The 19,104-nt window shown below is 37.0% G+C and overlaps 1 protein-coding gene across 1 annotated transcript in view; it reads left to right on the plus strand.

The window, feature by feature from the left end:
• MYO16 (myosin XVI) overlaps positions 1–19,104 on the plus strand; it is a 392,532-nt gene that overhangs the window by 167,035 nt on the left and 206,393 nt on the right. Inside the window, exons 10-12 of the mRNA XM_068170049.1 lie at positions 5,887–6,037; positions 14,228–14,338; positions 17,301–17,366. Of these exons, the coding sequence (XP_068026150.1) occupies positions 5,887–6,037; positions 14,228–14,338; positions 17,301–17,366 (328 nt within the window). The remainder of the gene's footprint in view (positions 1–5,886; positions 6,038–14,227; positions 14,339–17,300; positions 17,367–19,104) is intronic.

Genomic DNA, 19,104 nt, shown 5'->3' on the forward strand with positions numbered 1-19,104 from the left:
TTTTTCTCATATCTCTTTGTCAACCTTTGTTCTGTAAATATAGATAATGAGTAATAAAATACATTATTCTAATAGCCAGAAAATTATCTGGGATTGCTTCAACAGAATTATTAGGGGTTAATACTTATAGACCCTAGCATCTTTTGATTAAGGTAGATGGGAATATGATTACCCCTGTATTCAAAAGAAGCATAAGCAGGTCCTTCAATCACAGATTAAATGAAACATCTCCAGGCAGTTACAAATTTGTACTTAGATTTGTATTGAATAAAATTTAAGTGTAATTAAGTATAATTTAGTAGTGTGAACTTAAAATTTGGTGTTGAACTGAAGTGTCAGTTTGTGACTTAAATTGTAAATGTTGGTCCTTTTGTATTTTCTTGTGAATCTTAAAAGAAGACTGTGTCATGCATATGTGAAAAGAGCTTTCAAATAGGTACAAAGTGTTAACGACGGTTTATGGTAGTGCAAGCATACTTATTCCTCAAATTCTTATTTCCAGATGAAGTGATCCATGTACCTTCTAAAAGCTACAGATAATGTCTTTAAACAGTATGCAGTTGCTGTACATTTGAAGCATGTTGGTTGCATAAGCTAGTGAAATATTGGCATTAATTTTTCTGTAACACTCACTGGAGGGAGAGCATGTGAGAAAAAAAGTCAAACCCAACACCTTCTTACAAAGAGACAGAGAATATATACATATATATATATATATATATGCTTCCATTTCAAAATAGTTATAGTTTATGGTCTGCAGATTGTCTTTTCATACATTACAGTCTGGAAGAAATGAGTGATTGTCATGAAATTATCAATCTGTTGCATTCAGTATTCCATGGAATATGTTTATATTTAGTAAAGATTGCATATTTCATGGATAGTAAACACAGTATCACAGTGTGTTTTGCTTCTGCCTCATGATTTATAGTTACTAATTTGCATAGCTGGGTTTAGCACACTAATGTGTATGGAATTATTAATCTCTTATGCTTGTTAGCTCCTTATGAAATAAGCAATCATCTAGTTGAACCCACTGTTTCAATAATTTAAATCATACTCCTGAAGTTGTGGCCTTTAATGTCTTTTGAGTGAAAAAAAAGAATTTTGAGATATAAAAATAAGACTTTAGTTTCTGAAACATAAAGATAATGTATTTTTTGTTATTGATAGAAGTTATAATACCAGAAAGTCAGAGGCAGGTAACTCTCATACCTCTGTAAGGATGCCTAGCAGAAGAGTTATTCTTAAGGTTTTTAGAGATCTTAGGTGTGATTTGCCCATGCATCACTCCATTATCACCATGGAAAATGTGGAAAATTGTGAATGAACCATACCACACTGTTTGCAGAGTTCTATTTTGCATAGAAATACAATTATCTTAATTTAGTCACCTGATCATCAGGCATAATTTCAAGGCTGGTTATCTCCACTCTGTAGCATCATGTTTTTTCAATAGTGAAACCCCAAACCTGTTCCAGTGTTGTGTTCCACCACCTTCAGGTAAATAACTTGTTCCTGATGTCCAATCTAAAGTTGTCCTTCTCTAGGTTGAAGTCATTGCCCCTCATCCTATCACTACAGGCTTTTGTAAGCAGTCCTTCACCAGCCATCTTGTATGCCCTCTTCAGGTACTGGGAGGCCACTATTAGGTCTCCCTGTCACCTTCTCTTCTCCAGGATGAATGACTCCAGCTCCTTCAGCCTGTCTTTGTAGGAGAGGTGTTCCAGCCACCCAGACACCTTCATGGCCCTCATCTGGACCTTCTCCATCATGTCCATGTCCTTCCTGTGTTGAGGGCTCCAGAGCTGGACATGGTACTACAGGTTAAGTCTTACCAGAGCAAAGTAAATTGGCTGGATTACCTCCCTCAATCTGGCCATAATTGTTTTGATGCAGCCCAGGATGTGAATTGCCTTCTGGGCTGCAAGTGCACACTGTTGGCTCATGTCCAGCTTCTCATTCACCAGAACTCCCAAGTCCTTTTCCACAGGGCTGTGTGGTGGGTTTAGGCTGTGCCTTTAACATTTCGTTACAGATTTTGAGCAGAAAAGTAGAAAAATACAAATAAATCACTATTGGGTGTAAAAAGCAAAACAAAAGATTATTCTAAACAAATTAATTGAGTAAATATCTAGAATAAGAGGAGCTATACCATAACAATTCTTCCCTTCTTCTGATCTCAGCTGTTTTTGCTTTGCTCAGGAGAGATAATGTACTTTGGCAGGCCTTGGTTAAGTTTAACTTCTCTGCTCCTTTCTCTTGTCCCTTTTGTACAGAGGGGTAAGGGGGCAGCAGGGAAAAGCTAGTAGCTTCCCCTGGTCCTTGGTCAGGGGGGTCCTTGTGCTGTTTATTAATTGTAAATAGCTATGAATATTGTAAATACTGTAGATTTTTACATATTCGTTGCATTCCATTGTAGAGTGTAGATTTTGCGTGTAAATACAGCTTCATTTGCTTCTAACTGAGTTAGTTTGGCAAAGTTAATGTTGGGGGAAAACTTCAACCCACCACAGGCTGATTTCTATCACCTCATCCACCAGTCTGTATTGATAGTGAGGATTGTTCCGGCCCAGGTGCAGGACCGTGCTCCTGCTCTTGTAGAACCTCATGAGGTTCACCTGGGCCTATCTTTCCAGCTTGTCCAGGTCCCTCTGGATGACATCCTGTCCCTCTAGTGTATTGACAGCACCACTCAGTTTGGTGCTGTTAGATGGTTAATACACTGTGGCAGTTTTAGGCTATGCCTTTAAAAGTTAGCTACAGATTTTCGAGCAGAAGATTGGAGAAGTATAAACAATTCACTGTTGGGTGTAAAAAGGAAAAAAAAGATTATTCTAAATGAATTTCATTGGCCAGATGTTTGAAGGGTACCCTTAGCAATCTCACATTCCACTTCATTTCTTTCTTTCTTCTCTGGCTGTTTGGCTTCTTTCTGCTAGGCTGGGAGAATCTTATCACTACTGGCTTTGCAGATAAGGAGGCTAGCAATGCTTTGAACTAACAGTTCTCCTAATGTCTTTCTCTTTTCTCCTAATTATAGAGGAAAGGGGGAGGGGGAAGGAGAGCAGAGCAGTTTCCCCGCTCCTTTTGGGATACCAGAAGGGGTTCGAGGAGATTTCCGTGCTCTGATCGTAAATACCTGTATAATATTGTAAATACTGTATGTTTGTACATATGCATTGCATTCCATTGTAGAGTGTAGTTATTGCTTGTAAATACAGCTTCCATTTGCTTCCCAACTGAGTGAGCCATGCTTTTTAGTGAATGTGGTGGTAAAATTCCAAACCACTACATTACACACACCTAAAAATTTAAAAGACTACTCCTCCATATACCATGCAAGAATTTTCCCAGTTAGATATGCCAGTAGCAACAGTCCTACTTTATTTCAATAAGATTACCCAAGGTAGCCCCCCTTCCTGTCTATTAGGCAATATTATTTTGGCTTAAGTCTCCCACTGTGGTTAATTATCTATGAATTATCCATTAATTTTCCTGAAACAGGCAGTTCATGCTAATCCACTTGTCTACATTAACATCTTCCCTTGTACAGTTCAGCTTTCAACATTGTTTAACTTCATCTTCTAAGTAATAGAAATACATATGAATGTCAACAGAAATATTTTTCTGAAAAGGCACAGTTTTCTAGAAACATTTCAAAGTGTATTCTTGAACCCAACTCATAGTGAACTGTTTGTGTAACTTTATTATGCTTTTTCTTTCATGTAACCATTGTTTTTGTTTTTTTTTTTCAATATGAATTATATGTCAGCATTTCCATCACATAAAAATCCAACTAATATCTCACAAATGTACATAATGTAAAGGCTATTTTTCTGTACATCAATACAGGGAACACACCTGGTAGATCCTGTTATGGTCCTCTTAAGTTCAAAATGTGTTTGTGGAAACAGTAGTCACCTTTCTTTCCCTACTCTTTGCTGTGACTTACATTCTAATTATCCTTTGTAACACTTGAACTGTTTATTTGGTTGCAAGGAGTTTACAGCTGAATTTTAAGAAGTGTTTTTAATGTATGTTGTGCAATTAAGACAAAAGGGGTAAAGATTAAATGGGTACAGTTCAGCTTTGCAGCAAAAAGTCCTGGATCTTCAGAATTTAAAAGAAATACCACATAAATAATAAAAGAGTAATAAATGTCAGCACTTCAGTTTATGATACCTGAATTCATCTAATGTAGGCGTTTCTTTAAACCTATCATCTCTTTTTCTGTGAGCAGTTCTAGACAATAGCAAAAGCCTACTTAAAAAGAAAATGTTATATTAAAAATGTGAATTAGTATTAGTCATTTCTGCTTGTGTTTGTCAAAGCTATTTAATTTCTTCTACAAGCTAACAGTGATATAACTTACGCTATGACATCTGATTGCCAAGATCATGAAAACAGTTGGATAATGACTTTTCTGTTTTGCAGGCCAAATCACGAAAAAAGGCAAAGCCAGTTGGATTTTTTTTTTGTCCATGTGACATTTGGGAAATAAACATATAACAAATTATTTTCTGTCATTCAAAGCAGTAAATATTTTTATTTTCGTTAGTGTTCCTCTAGGCAGTTTGCATTAAAATGAAGCAAAATATAATTAAAAAGGAAATTATGTATATTTAATTACAAAATGTTAAAAATAATTTTTTCAATCCTTACAGACTGAGGGCTTCATCAAAAGAAAAACTTTTGTTCATATATCTTTTATTCAACAGCAAACTGTTCTGTTCTGACTTGTTTTCCAGTGAATACTGCTTAGTCCTTTGCCTCTGCTTAGGACTGTACCTTTCTAAAACTGTATCTGTGTTTCAGTTCCCTTTCCAACAGCATGTCTTAACCTGACTTGAAATCAGTGTTAGATATGGATGGGCCCTCCTTCTGGCTTTATTATAATCAGTAATCAAACTCAAGTAACTCTGAGTGAAAATGCAATTTTATTTTTTGTTTTGTTTTGTTTTGTTTTGTTTTGTTTAAACTAAATGTGACATCTGGGCTTTATCCCATAGTGGAATGCACTATTCACACACTGAATCCACATTTCCTTTCAAAGAAGTTATGCTGACACTTTGGCAAAGAGCTGTTGTACACTATATGAGATTTTCTCATTGCACTGTCAGAGCCCAGGCAATTAGTTTTGAAGATGTATTCTCAGATCCTGAGGCTGAATCCTCACTAATTCCCTGAATGTACACCACTACCAAAACCATACAAGGTTTTGTCAGTGTTGTTTTTCAGAAGTGTGATATGTTCTGAAGGTTCAGTAGATAAAAGACCTCCATGTGTGTAAGAACAGATTTAATTTATATGTGAATGAAGAGTACTGCGTATTATTGCAGTAAATGTAGGAGTCTGCTGTTTGCATGGGGTTTGTTTTAGCACATCACAAATTCAGAGTTGCTTTTGGTCATACACTATATCATGGATATTGACAGATTAAAAGTAAGCTACAAAGTGTTGGAATTTAATTTTGTTAACAATGGCAATATCTTTGTTGAAGTTTTTGAAAAAGTACTATTTTTCAAAACAACATTGCATAGGTTAATCACGTATTTTAAATTCAGTTTCAGAATTCACTACTGATTTGCTAACGAGTGCTGTCAAAAGCAGATCCATGCATATTCTCTTTGGCTTGCTCAGTTCTGCTGCACAAGATATGCATGAAGATGAATTTTAAGTCAGTGTTCTGCTGTGTGTCTTTGGGAACAGATCAACCTATGTGAACATTATTTCTCACCTATTTCTTTTTTGTACTATGACCAGGAACTCATGTCTCAGGCCTGAAGTATATCTCAGTCCTGTGTGCCACCCATATTTGGCAATCTTTTGTTTATTTGGCATCTTTAGGAGGAGTCTAATTGCTTTATTGATTTCTCTTTGTAGCAATCCTCTGGCTTTACCAATTGCCAAGCAAGACAGTTTGCTGGAGAAAGACACTATGTTTAAAGATGCATCTAAAGGCTTATGTAAGCAGCAATCTCAAGACAGTACATCTGAAAATGTCACTGTGAACACTACAACCAAACTTGAACAGGTAAGGGCATGTGATTTCCTCAAGTGTTTGTTATGGCACAAGTCTGGAAATAGTAAACTTAATGGATCCAAAGACCGTGGTAATTCTTTTTCCCTTCACCACAGCAGTGGTTCCCTTCACAGCAATATCATCTGCACTGTGGTGCCTTGTCTCCTTGATCACTCCCTGAAGTCAGTCTGGCTCTGCAGAGACTTCCCTCTGCAAATTGAACAGCTGCTTCCTCCCATCTACTGAGGACAGGTCAAAAGCTGAGACAGTTGGAGGGCTCAGAGCTTCTCAAACTCTATTCATGGTTCACAACAGGAGAGAGAAAACTGTTAGCACTGCCCAACTTGTCTCCAACTTCAAATTACAAAGGAGAGAAACACAACCTGGGAGACTGGGGTGGGGGAGGGGGAGGAAGAAAAAAGGAGGAAAGGAATATTGTGTTGCAAAATAAGTGACCATATTTAAAGAAAGGATTTGCCAGATTTACAGCTGCAGTGTTATGTCCTGTTATTGTGCTAATGCATTAGTATACAGGGACTGATTATTTGGAACCCCTTTACAATTTTCTCCACAGGATCACAGTCTCATTCAGTGTACATGGTGAAGCAAAAGGAGGCAATTATCTGTTGCTTGTAAATCTGGCATGTCCTAACTTTGAATGTTTAGGACCTAGAGATTCCTGTTTGGATTTTTTTGGGGGATACATGATGTTTTATTTTCTGTTACATGCATTTGAGATACATACATTACACTTACCAAAAAACCTACTTTAGAATTGGAAGGGTGGAGTGGAGAGCTTCCATTTAAAATAATTTGCTGTGAATTTGAAATATAACTAAGGAGCAGGATACTGATTACTTTTAAACCAAGTTCAGTTCAAAAAGAAGCCCTGCATAACTGCCTTGGCAGAAGCATGCACACTTTACTACTTTTTTTTTTTTAATGTGTTCATGGGAATTCAAGTGTCGATCAGATGAGTCCATCTCTGAAAGTCCTCAGCTTTGGAATTCCCTAGAACACTCAGTGCCCTAATCAGTCAGAAGATACAACAAAGTGTTTTGAAACTGGCTTACATCCTGTTTTCATGCTATACAATATATGACTTTGCTGACAGTCCAAAAGAGAAGTACTGCAGTTCAGAGAAGTAAATGCTTGCAACCCTATTTGGAGGAACCCTCCTAGAATTGCAGGGAATTGCTTCTGGGTGTTAACAGGAGTGTGGACAAGAACATATATACTTCATTCAGTCTAATTCTGTTTTGGCATCAACCTGCCTAAAATTATTCAGACTTGGGCTATCTGTAGGCTAAACTTTTGCTTTATAATTTGTGGAGTAAACACATGCAGAAACTGATTGGAAGAAGAACAGCCAACCTTCCAGGTGAGAAAGAGCAACCAGAGGTCTTCATACTGGTAGTTTTGCCCTCCACCATGATCTACAGTCATGTCAGTGTCCAAAGGCAGATTTTCAAAACTTTACTCCTTGTGCCATTTCAGTGTAAATTCCTGCAACAGTTATAATTCAAGGACAACACAACAGAATTAAAGGTGAATCTCTTATAATTCCTTTAGCTGAGAAATTCTGCAGAAAACACCGTGAAATTTTGCCCTGAATGAACTAGAAGGAATGTGTATCTTGTGGTCTGTTAGAAGCAGTATACACTACAAACCTTGCCAAAGGTTGTTAAGTGTGATGTTGCCTTGGAAATTAAATAAGCAGGGACAGTCCTGTCTGGGAAACCAGCACTAACAAGGGATAGGTTAGAAACTGTGTCATTTCAGTGTGTTTTAAAATGACTGGTTGCATTAAAAAATAATTGTACTTTATACAGAAAGTTGCTGCTAGTGTGGTGCTCTTACAAACAAACCAGACACAACAGTTTACTCATTTCAGGGAATAGTTTAATTTTAGCAGACTAAAGAATTCCCATGTTTTGTCAGATGAAAATAGGGAGTTTATTTTTTTTTGTAAGTGACCTAACTGTGGTCCTGGAAATACAGAGGTTATAGACTATACCACTTGCCATACATTATGAACTATAGGGATATATATGTATCATACCCGTATTTGTGCACAGAATATGTAGATCTTAGTTTTCAGAGATGATATTTCCAAGTAATACTTTAAGAAAAAAAAAATCACAACTTGAAGTATTTTTTTTTTTTTTAATTATTTAGTGCTTCTACCAAAGGAGAGCTTTGAACAACCTTTTCCTGATATCCCCTTGGGTATAATAATTCTGATGAGTTTCACTCTCTTTTATTCTTAATGGTTGTGTTGCAAACTACACTCAGAGTAATCATGTTCTGTTTAATTTTTCAATAGGCTGTGTGGAGTCATTACTTGGATTTTATGTTCATATATTATTGAAATAGATCAGCATGATATTTCATATTAATTGTGTCAGAAATATCATACATTCTTAGGCAATGTGGCATGTAAATTGGTGGATCAGAGAGAACAACTTCATCTTACTATATCTGAAACATGCATTTTTAATAGGGAAAACTTGTAATTTTTTTTGGTTTAAGAAAATTGCTCAAATTTATAGGTAATCAGGGCTTTTTAATTGGAAAAAAAGATGAAAAAGCCTTAAAATATTATTTCTCATGAAATAAGATTTTTATTACATGAAGCATAGGAGATAAAAATCAAGTGAATACATCAATGAAACATTTTGGGTCTCTCTTGGCTTGTATTAGCTTTTCCTTTTACCTAGGTAAAAGATGTTCTCTGATCATCCATAATGTCAAGGTCTATGCTGCCAAACAAAGGAAGCACTATGCATTATTTCCAGAATTTTATCAAAGCTAGCAATTTCTCTTCCTCTCAGTGGGGAAGGATAGTTTTTTTGATAGCAGATTGAAATTACTGGTCTGGAATTCAATTATGGGCTTCATGCTACAAACAAATATAGATTAAATCGTTCCTTTTAATTACAACTTTAAAAAAAATGAAACTATCTCTGTCTTATAATTTGTGTGTGCATATTGTTGGCCAAATGAACTGTGTGATAGAGTATCCCCGATGTCCTTTTGATTGTTCTATTATCACCACATACACAAGGGACAACTGTGTATATCATAGTATTACATGTAAGAGCTAGCATGCATGCTTATTTCAGTGACACAAGTACATGAGAAAATAAAAATAATTGGATATTATTATATGAGCAGATTTTGAATGTTGTTAAGTATGTGTAATTTATATAGGTAAATAGGATTCTTCATTCCTAGCAATACAAAAATCTCAAAGCCAAATAACTTTCAGAGGCATAGTTATATTAGGACTTATGCTGTATTTATGCAATTTTTCTGTTATGTCTTATAAAATATGCATCATGCAATCAATATAATAGCCAGATACATACAACAAGGTAGAAAAAAATAGAGAAAACTCATCTGTATGTTCAAAAAGTAGGCAAGAATAAACATATTTTAAGGTGCCTACAAATAAGTTATTAATAATGCAAGTAATGTTTAATACCAAATGAGACCAGTTGTGAATGTAAAACATTTATAGTTTCTTCTGTGTGATTTATTTATAAGCTCATTGAACTGTGAGTTTTCATGCAAAGAAATGGTGCTGACTCACTAAATCCTAAACTTCATAGAGAAAAAACAGTTGATGGAAAAGATTTCAATTCCCTTATTTCTGACTATCTAACTATCTATAGTATAGTTGGTGTCTTTGAATGTACCTAGATTATTAATAAGAAGTCAGGGCCTGTTCTCTGGCCCATGGCTATGCGGGATGGGTCAGTGCATGTCCATAGATCAAAACTATTTTCTCCCTCAAAGGATGGGACCACACTCAAAATAGCCTATGGGAAATGCTCATTGACAAGTGACCTGAATGGTATGCAGGTGTTATCTGCATGAGTGCTAGCTAGCATGAGCCAAGAATGTACAAGGAAGTGTAATAACAGTTCAGAAAATATGGAGAAACCTAAGGCACTGCTTGAATCCAAAACCTTGTTCTTGGCCTATCGTTGGGTTAATTTTTAAATAGACAGGTTAAGAGAAACTCAACTGCTGGCACAGATGTCTAAAGTTTTGGCAGTACACAAGGGGGTATAGTAGAGACCTGTACCTGCTCTGTTTCTGCCAGCCAGGGAAGCACATCAATAAGGAAAAGAGGCCATAGGCTTCATCTTCATTCATCTTGATTCCCACTAGACACTTTTAGATGTTCTTGGAATTCTTTTCTTCATTTTGTTCTATTCCAATGTACATCATCAAAAAGAATATCAAGGTGTAATTTACTTTTTAATTTTTTTCTTGCCATGTGCAATTCTTGTTTTCCAGCCAGACCTACGTCCAATTGGCATGATTAGAAACAAAAACAGTGAAAAATGCCATCTTCTGTGTGACAGAAAAATCTGCATCCACTTCAGTGGAGTGAATAGTAAACCTCTAGAACAGGCAGACAGAAAGACACATATGGCAGGCAACCTGTGTATGTTGTCTGATTTGAAAGTCATGTTCTGAAAATACAGGTGTTTTTTGATGTATTGCAAAAAGACAGGAAAAATGAGAATCACAGTAGCATTTTGTTAGAGTCTGCCATTTCAGAGTACATCTCTTCTGAAAAAAAAAAAAAATCAGTGAGATGAGGGCCGTGGGTAAATCATGATATTTTCAGCTGGCCTGTTTCACAGTTTACTTGTTGAAGTAAGTACATTTTACATGCACATATAAGAAAAAAAAAAAAACAACCTTACACTTTTGCATTTGCACATTTAATGATTTTTTTGAGTTAGTGGAATGAGAGGTAGGTTTTCACAGTTTTTACAGGGAAAGAAGGAAATAGAATCACTGACCTCATGCTTAGGGACATGGTTTAATACTGACCCTTCAGTGCTGGGTCAAAAGTTGGACTGGATGATCTTTGAGGTCACTTCCAGCTGCATGTTTTTCTCTGATTGGCCATTACTGTTTTCCATTCCTTGTGCATCTATGCAGCTACTACATCCAGACTAAGGTTATAAGGTACATTTTCCTTATATTTTTCAAATTGATTGATACTTTATCTGCTTAGTCCAACATCACAGTTGTTTTTAAGTATTATTTTCTACTGAATATAGAGGAACAGTAAAGAAATTATTAAAGACTAAAGGAGAGGTACCAAATTTTTTCCAGTCACTGTGTCAGTCCCAAAATGGAAGTTTTTTGAAGTACACAGTATTATTGTGAAAAATCTTCAGGATAAAGCTACTGCAAGAACAAAACTGCAGTGGTGGCTATAATGCTCAAAATAGACAAAAGAGTAGAAGCCTGCCCTTTATAGATAAAAGACACTTCAGGGCTATGGGACTCAGCAGAATTATATGGGACTCAGCAGAATCTGGGACCTTGCAAGCCTATGATTATATGATAAGCCCTGCTTACATGCACCTTTCCTCCATGAGTACCTATGGCTTCATATGTAGTCATAAAACCATTTAGGTTGGAAATGACCATTAAGATTATGAAGTCAAACCATTAACCTAACACTGCTAAATCTACCACTAAAACATGTCTGTCAGCACAACATTTACATATCTTTTCAGTACCTCCAGGCACCTTCCCTGGGCAGCTTGTTCCAATGTTTAACAACCCTTTCAGTGAAAAATTATTTTGGAATATCCACTCTAAACCTCCTGTGGATTAACTTGGGGGCATTTCCTCTTGTCCTATCACTTGCTACTTTGGAGAGGAGACCTCCTGTCAGGTGGTTGCAGAGAGCAATAAGAACCCCACTGAGCCTCTTTCTTCAAGCTAAACAATGCCAGCTCCCTCCCTTATAAGTCTTATTCTATAGACCATTCACCAGCTTAATTTAATTTATTACAAGCTGTGTAATATTTCTTATAAATAATTTTGCTCTGCTTTGCAATTTCTTTAGTGATTAAGCTTCTGTCTCATTGTTCAGTACTGGACTTAAAGACATGACTAGGCTGAGATGGGCAAGTAACTGAAAGCCAAGTACAGTACTTCACAACTTGTTTGGGCTATAAGTGATTTACGTAGCATTAGGATAGCAAAAGCCATTAAAAAAAAAAAGCTTGAAAGTTGAGAAAAAAAAATGTTCATAGTGGAATGAGGAATTAGTCAAACCTGCAACAATTATAGATGAAAAGAGATGTCCCTTGGTTTTTTTGGGGGTGGTTTGTTTGGGTTGGTTGGTTTGCTTTGGTTGGTTGGTTGTGTGTGTGTGCTACTATAAGAGTACTCATCTTTTGACACCTTGAACCCACAGGGTTATTAACTGTAAAATGAAGTGTGGAGTTTGTATTCCACAATTTGTATTTATCTCTTTCCAGATATGAGAAGGCTTCAAGATTTGTAACTTGATTTGTACCATGTGAATATGAGTAGAACTAGTGAAATATTCAACCAGAAAAAACCAACAAGATTTCATTTTATGTCATAAAGGGGGTAGTGGTTCTGTGGTTATCATGTCTGGTATGAATCATTTGTTTTTTATTGACAAAGTAGAATAGTGAGAAATACCATCTGTTTTATGATTCTTTCTTGAATTTTGATACTGGTATGCAATAATCCTATTTTTAGAAGAAAAATATTGATAGGATCAAAGGGCCAGGATTCAGAGAAGATGCAAAATCCCATCTAATTCATCCTGCTTCCCAATGTTTGCTCATAATCACCTAAAAATTGAATGCCAGTTATATATTTGTGTATGTTTTAAGAATCTTCAAACACTGAGATGGAGAGACGTTGTTATTGTTATTTCTTGAAGATTAAATTACTTGAGCAATATCTCATAGTGTAGCTCTGACAAATGCAGGGAGAAAACCCAGAGTGTCATGATTCCTGATCTAGCCCTTGGAACTATGGGAACAATGGAATGTCAGTAGCTCAGAATCAGATCCCCTGTATTAAACACCAGTATCCACAGTCTTTGGGGTCCATGTTCCTTCCAAAATATTCCAGTCTGCTTGCTGCTTCTGTTGATACCTCCCTGACACATGCTCCTGCAAGCAGATGAGGATGCTGAGTTGTTCTCCAAGAAAGCTTAGTGTGTGCATTTCTTCTGATCTTTCATCTTAAGCAGAGCAATAGAACAAAGAAGCTTCCTTGTCATTGCCTATCCTCAAAAAAGACATTGAGCATTTTAGTAAACTCTGAACAAACAATTCACATAATTCTGCCATTGTTCACATAAGTATTTTCTGTTTCTAGGGTCAAAATTATTTTTCTTCAGGTTGACATAAAAAAGGAATTAAGTTACATTTGAAGTTCAGATCATAATTTATAAGTACACTGCTGTTACAGTTATAAGCTATGCTTAATTGTATTTAAGAATTTGATCCTTCCAGAGAGTTCAGTTAAGGTGCTGGATGCATTTTTCTAAGAGGCTCAGCAAAGTAAATAGTGATAAAATGATTTCATTTCATTGGCTCTGTCATTTTCTATATATCTGAAAGCACAGGTAGTTCTTTGTCTCAGCGGCTTTCTTGCTTGCATGGCTGCTTTGTTCTGCCTCCTGACCTTCTGCTGGCTGAGCTGACCTGTGTCTGTTGAGGTACAGGGAATGTAAGGGGAGGGTGTGGGTGGGGAAGAAGAAGAAAAATAGATGAAGTAGTCTCTCCCTGGGCTGTCCAGGGGGATACTTCTGATTGTTTTATCACCTTATATTATACAGATATTTACAATTAGAAAATAGCATGGAAATAACCCTGTACCACCTCCGGGTTCCCAGAGAAGTAGGGAAACTGCTCCACTTCTCCACCCCAAACTTCCTCCCCCGTCCTGCAACAGAAGAAAAGAGGAGCCAAGAAGAAGGAATGTTAGTCTTGTCTCCAAGGCCAGTCAGAAGCAGGTTATCTTTCTGAGCAAAGCAGAAAGCAGCTAAAACCACAGGAGAAAATAAAAGGAATGAGAATGGAAGTGAAATGTGGAAGATTGTTAGGGTACATCTGAGATTGTTAGGGTACATCTGTGTCCATTTCCACACATTTTATCCAATGAATTTGTTTAGAATAATCTTTTGGTTTCCTTTTTACACCCAACAGTGAATTATTTATATTTTTCTACTTTTCTGCTTGAAATCTGCAGCTACATTTTAAAGGCATAGCCTAAAACTGCCACATGCATTTTTTCCAGTAAATGCTAGTAATCTAGGTTTATACTTTAGAACATTGTGGTACAAAATGATTGGTGTGAAGTTACTGTATTTCTCTGATTTGTGTTTTCTAGATCAAGCTAATGCCTCCAGCTCCAAATGATGACCTGGCTTCTCTGAGTGAGCTAACAGACAGCAGCCTGCTTTATGAGATTCAGAAGCGTTTCAATAATAATCAGATATATGTGAGTTGCTATTTGCCTATCAACAATAAGCTTTCAAAAAAGATTAATTGAGAGAATAGGAAAGAAAAAAAGGATACCTCATGATTACTGGACAGTAACCTGCTCCAGCATCTTGGTTAATACAGAATCGTAGAATTATAGAATCATAGAGTCAATAAGGTTGGAAGAGATCTCAAAGATCATCAAGTCCAACCTGGCTCCCAAGACCTCATGACTACTAAACCATGGCACCAAGTGCCACGTCCAATCCCCTCTTGAACACCTCCAGGAATGGTGACTCCACCACCTCCATGGGCAGCACATTCCCATGGCTAACAACTCTTTCTGTGAAGAACTTTCTCCTCACCTCGAGCCTAAACTTCCCCTGGTGCAGCTTGAGACTGTGTCCTCTTGTTCTGTTGCTGGTTGCCTGGGAGAAGAGACCAACCCCCTCCTGGCTACAACCTCCCTTCGGGTGGTTGTAGACAGCAATAAGGTCTCCCCTGAGCCTCCTCTTCTCCAGGCTAAACAATCCCAGCTCCCTCAGCCTCTACTAAACAGATCAGGACATATCTGTGTATAAGCCCTGCAGTTTCTAAAGTTTATATAGGAAAAGTAGAAGTAAAAGCTGTAATGACACTTCAGATAGGTTTGGAAACAATTTATGTGTGTCTGTCTTACAGAGGAAGTGTACTGATAGAAGTTGATGGGTGCACATAGTCTTCCTTCTCAAACCACCTAAATATCCTTCTATCTTTAATGCTAGGTAACTTAATTTTAACAGAGCATATGATTGCTACAAATTTAAAATAAATTTAGATTTTAAAAGCTGAGAATTCATCATAGTAGATTTAATTAACCATTATCTCTTTGCGTATTACAGAAATCATTCTCTATATTATAATGTTAATCATCTAGAGACCAAATAAAATAATTATAGCAATTTTTTTTTTGTAAAGCAGGTTTTCCTGGTTGTGCCATAACAAATTTAGGAGGCATCTGGTTAGGTATAGATTATGTTTGGGGGAAATATGAGTATTGTGAGACTTAAATATCTCTCCTATGAAGACTGAGAGAACTGGAGCTGTTTAGTCTTGAGAAGAAAAGGCTGAGAGGGGATCTTATCAATGTGGGTGTCAAGATGAAGGTGCTAGTCTATCTTTAGTGGTGCCCAGTGATAGGACAAGAAACAATGGGTGCCCTAGGTGATCCTGCTTTGACAGGCAGGTTGCACTAGATGATCTCAGGAGGTCTCTTTCAACCCCTAACATTCTTTGATTCTGTGAATTTTCTTCTAAAGATGCCACACAGATAAGTGTAGCTGAATTCAGGAGCATATTCAAATATTCAGTATTTACAAAAAGGAAGCCTTTATTTTAGAATTCTGAAGATTCACTTAAGAGGATCTCATACCTTACTCTAGCATTCTCCTTAGCTTAATGGAAATGCATAGTCCATGCTCATTAATGTTCTGCTCAATAGCAGCTCTTGTGCTTTGGAAGAGTGTCAGCATCAGTGCTGAAAACCTTTGCATCTTTGGGTGGTTTGATTCTCAGGGTTAGAAGAAAAAGTCCTTAGAGTCCAATTCCAAACCAAAATCCACCTCAGCACCAAACCCTTCCTGTTTCATGTTCTGCAAAGGTAATAAAGTTCCATTCTGCAGGAAAACTGAACAATGAAGTCAAGGTGAGGAAAGAGAGGAAATTATTGCCTTTCAAAAGAAAAACAGTTAATTTTGTAGAATCATAGAATTATTTCAGTTGGAAAAGACCTCGAAGATCATTGAGTCCAATCATCAACCTAAGACCACCATGGCCATTAAATTATGTCCTCAAGTGCCATGTCCACATGTTTCTTGAACCCCTCCAGGGATGGTGACTCTACCACCTTCCAGGGCAACCTGTTCCAATGCCTGACAACCCACACATGGCCACCTCAGCAGGCATGGATAAGCAGGAGTGACTGGCGCCCCATGTTGGAGTCGGGTTGTGGGGGTTGAAGGGCTGGAGTCTACTTCTGGTGGCACCACGCTGGATATGGCTACAGCAGAAAGGATCAGCAGCCCTGTATTCCAGAGCTGGGATGGAGCAGGGTAACTGGGAGGGGGCATGGAGGAATGGCTCCTCCCCAGGGGCTGTGCCATGCTCCAGGGCTATGCACTGGGATTTACTGTGAATGACATTTTCTGCCTCCACAATTCAAAACACTTCATTTTGAAAAAGGCAGCATGCCTGGGATTGTTGACATGAAGGTTTCTCTGTCTGATCACTTCAGAGACAGATGTGTGGCCTGTTCGCATTCCAAGAGCATAATACTGCAGCAGCTACTTAGGTGGAATGAGAAGTATAGCAGCAAGGGTGACCTACATTCTTACACTTCAGTACCTATTTCCCATATGAGTGTTTAAATACAAAATAATAAAATCTGGGGAACTTTTTCAATCGAGGTAGATGCTTTGCTATTTTTAATAGAGTCCAAGTATGTATGTTCATATACACATGCATAAGTACTTGTGTATCTATCAATTGCTCCATTTTATCTCACAAGCCACATATTTTAAGGTATCCGTTCTGGTTAATCAATACAGTATTTGTAAATTATGTCATCTATCCTATAAAAATTGCTTGAGGAACTTTTTTATGTATGTCAGGTTTTTGTAGTTTAGCACATTGTAAATTACAAATCAACTTTCAAATAATATGTAATAATAATGTATGCAGTGCAATTCTTCTATGCATAATTTTTCCATTATGAGAAAACTCATCTTTATTACATAAAGAATAATTGATGCTGTCTGAATTGCAAATTTAGATCTTGATCTAAATATGAAGTTAAAGGCTCTGAATTTGCAAATTATGTGTAATATATTGACAGGTAGATTTAAGTGGCTTTGGCAAATGTCCTTTCTGAAAGAAAATCATTAGCCTTCTTAAAGATTTAATTTATTACTTAATAAAGCAGTTATATCTTCTTTTTTTTTCAGACTTATGTTGGTGATAAACTGTTGCTTGTTAACCCATTTAAAGAACTTCCTATTTATTCCACCATGGTAAGTGTTCTCTTTTAGATATTAACATGTGGATCTTTTTCAGCAGATCAATACAGTTAATTTGTCAGGCCACCCCTAAAATTATTCTTATATGCACTTTTTTACATTGGGAGCATCTTAGTTTTAGTGTGGTAGTGAGAATGTTTTAGTGTGGTAGTGAGAAAAATTCAATTCTCCCCCCCCACACACAAACCACAGCTAATTCAGTCAGAAAGGAATGGAAAGGCTATATTTTTACAAACAAAATGAAATTCAATGAATTTATACACAATATACAGTATTTACAGTATATACAGTATATACAAAAATATACAGGAAAGAACATAACACAGGAAACTCCCTCCTTTGGGAGGAGGGTTCCCTCCAAAACCCCTTTTTCCCCCTTCCTCCTTTTTTTCCGAAAAAGGGTTAGAGAGAAAATGGATATTAAGGGAAATTCTGTTAGTTCAAAGCAGCTGTTAAGGGAAGAAAATAATTAGTTTCTTATCTCATTAGTCCAGGGTCAGCACTGGCACTGGCCAAGAACAGAAAGAAACTGCACAGCACAGAAAACAGCCAAACAGACTGAGCTCAGAGTAAAATCTTAAAGTTATGCTCCTACAGATCTACCAATGAAATTTAGAATTATCTTTGTTTTCCTTTTTTGCACCAAAACATTCAGCTAGAGTGTTCAGTAGCTATCTTTTCTTAAAGGCACAGCCTAAAACTGTCACATTTAGCAAATATTTAAAATCTCTTCCAAAATGCCGCAGTTTTTGCTGTGTCTTATCCGTAAAACATCCATGCTGCTAATGTTTTACATGAGCAGTAGCATTTTCACTTATTTAAAAGCAGTTTCTGATGACCTTGCTGGTTTCTGTCACAGATGAACTTGCAAAAGTTGACACAGACTTCATGCAGAGGTTGCTTGAGTTCACAGCCTCCATTGCCTAAAATATGATTAAGGAGATAACAACCTCGAATGCTGCAGAAAGGCTCATAGTGTCTGTGCTCCACGTCAGGTCGCTCAGTTCAGACACTCTACAGGCAGTGCATGCTCAGTGCTTGTCATGAGCTTAGCACTACACTGGGGCAGTCATGTGGAGGTGGCTTGTGTTGGACACAGGCAGTGCATATACCGTGGGGACCTGAGTCCATGTGTGCAGTCATATGCACAAGGCTGCTTAAAGTTATTTACAACGGGCTTATCATTTCAGTTCCTAGACATGGACACTAGCTTAAGTGGACTTTGTAGATCAGTGGGAGTAACATAACAAGACCTTAAAAGACTTCTATACAGTTCAAAATTTGGTAAGCAAATTGTAGTCTATGGCTGTTTGCTATGTCACGAGGATTCATGTGTATGAATAGTTTTGAGAAATGGAAATCATCCATCATCCCCACGGGTTTAGACTTAGGTATTTTTTCCTATCACTGTTTATTTTACATTAGATTTGTAATTTTGTGCACCAATAGAGAACTGTAAAGAAAAACAATTTAGGTGGTAGACTTATGTTTTAAAATGTTTCCTGAATGTTTGCTGCATCTTCTCTTGACCTCTCTGTGATTGATCTATTTTAGCAAGTCTAGCAGGAAACACTTTTTGGTTTTGGTCACCTTGAATGATCTTAGCTTTTACACCATCATTTTATCTGCATGATACTGTATACTAAGCAGGTATTTCACAGATTATTTAAAAAAAAAAACAACAAACATGGTTGTAAAATAGCTTTACTTTCTTTGTCTTTGGAATGCTGGA

The sequence above is a fragment of the Melanerpes formicivorus genome, unplaced genomic scaffold (assembly GCF_026170545.1).
Source record: "Melanerpes formicivorus ecotype bairdi unplaced genomic scaffold, bMelFor1.0.p_v2 SCAF_1, whole genome shotgun sequence".
NCBI classification, from domain to species: Eukaryota; Metazoa; Chordata; class Aves; order Piciformes; family Picidae; genus Melanerpes; species Melanerpes formicivorus.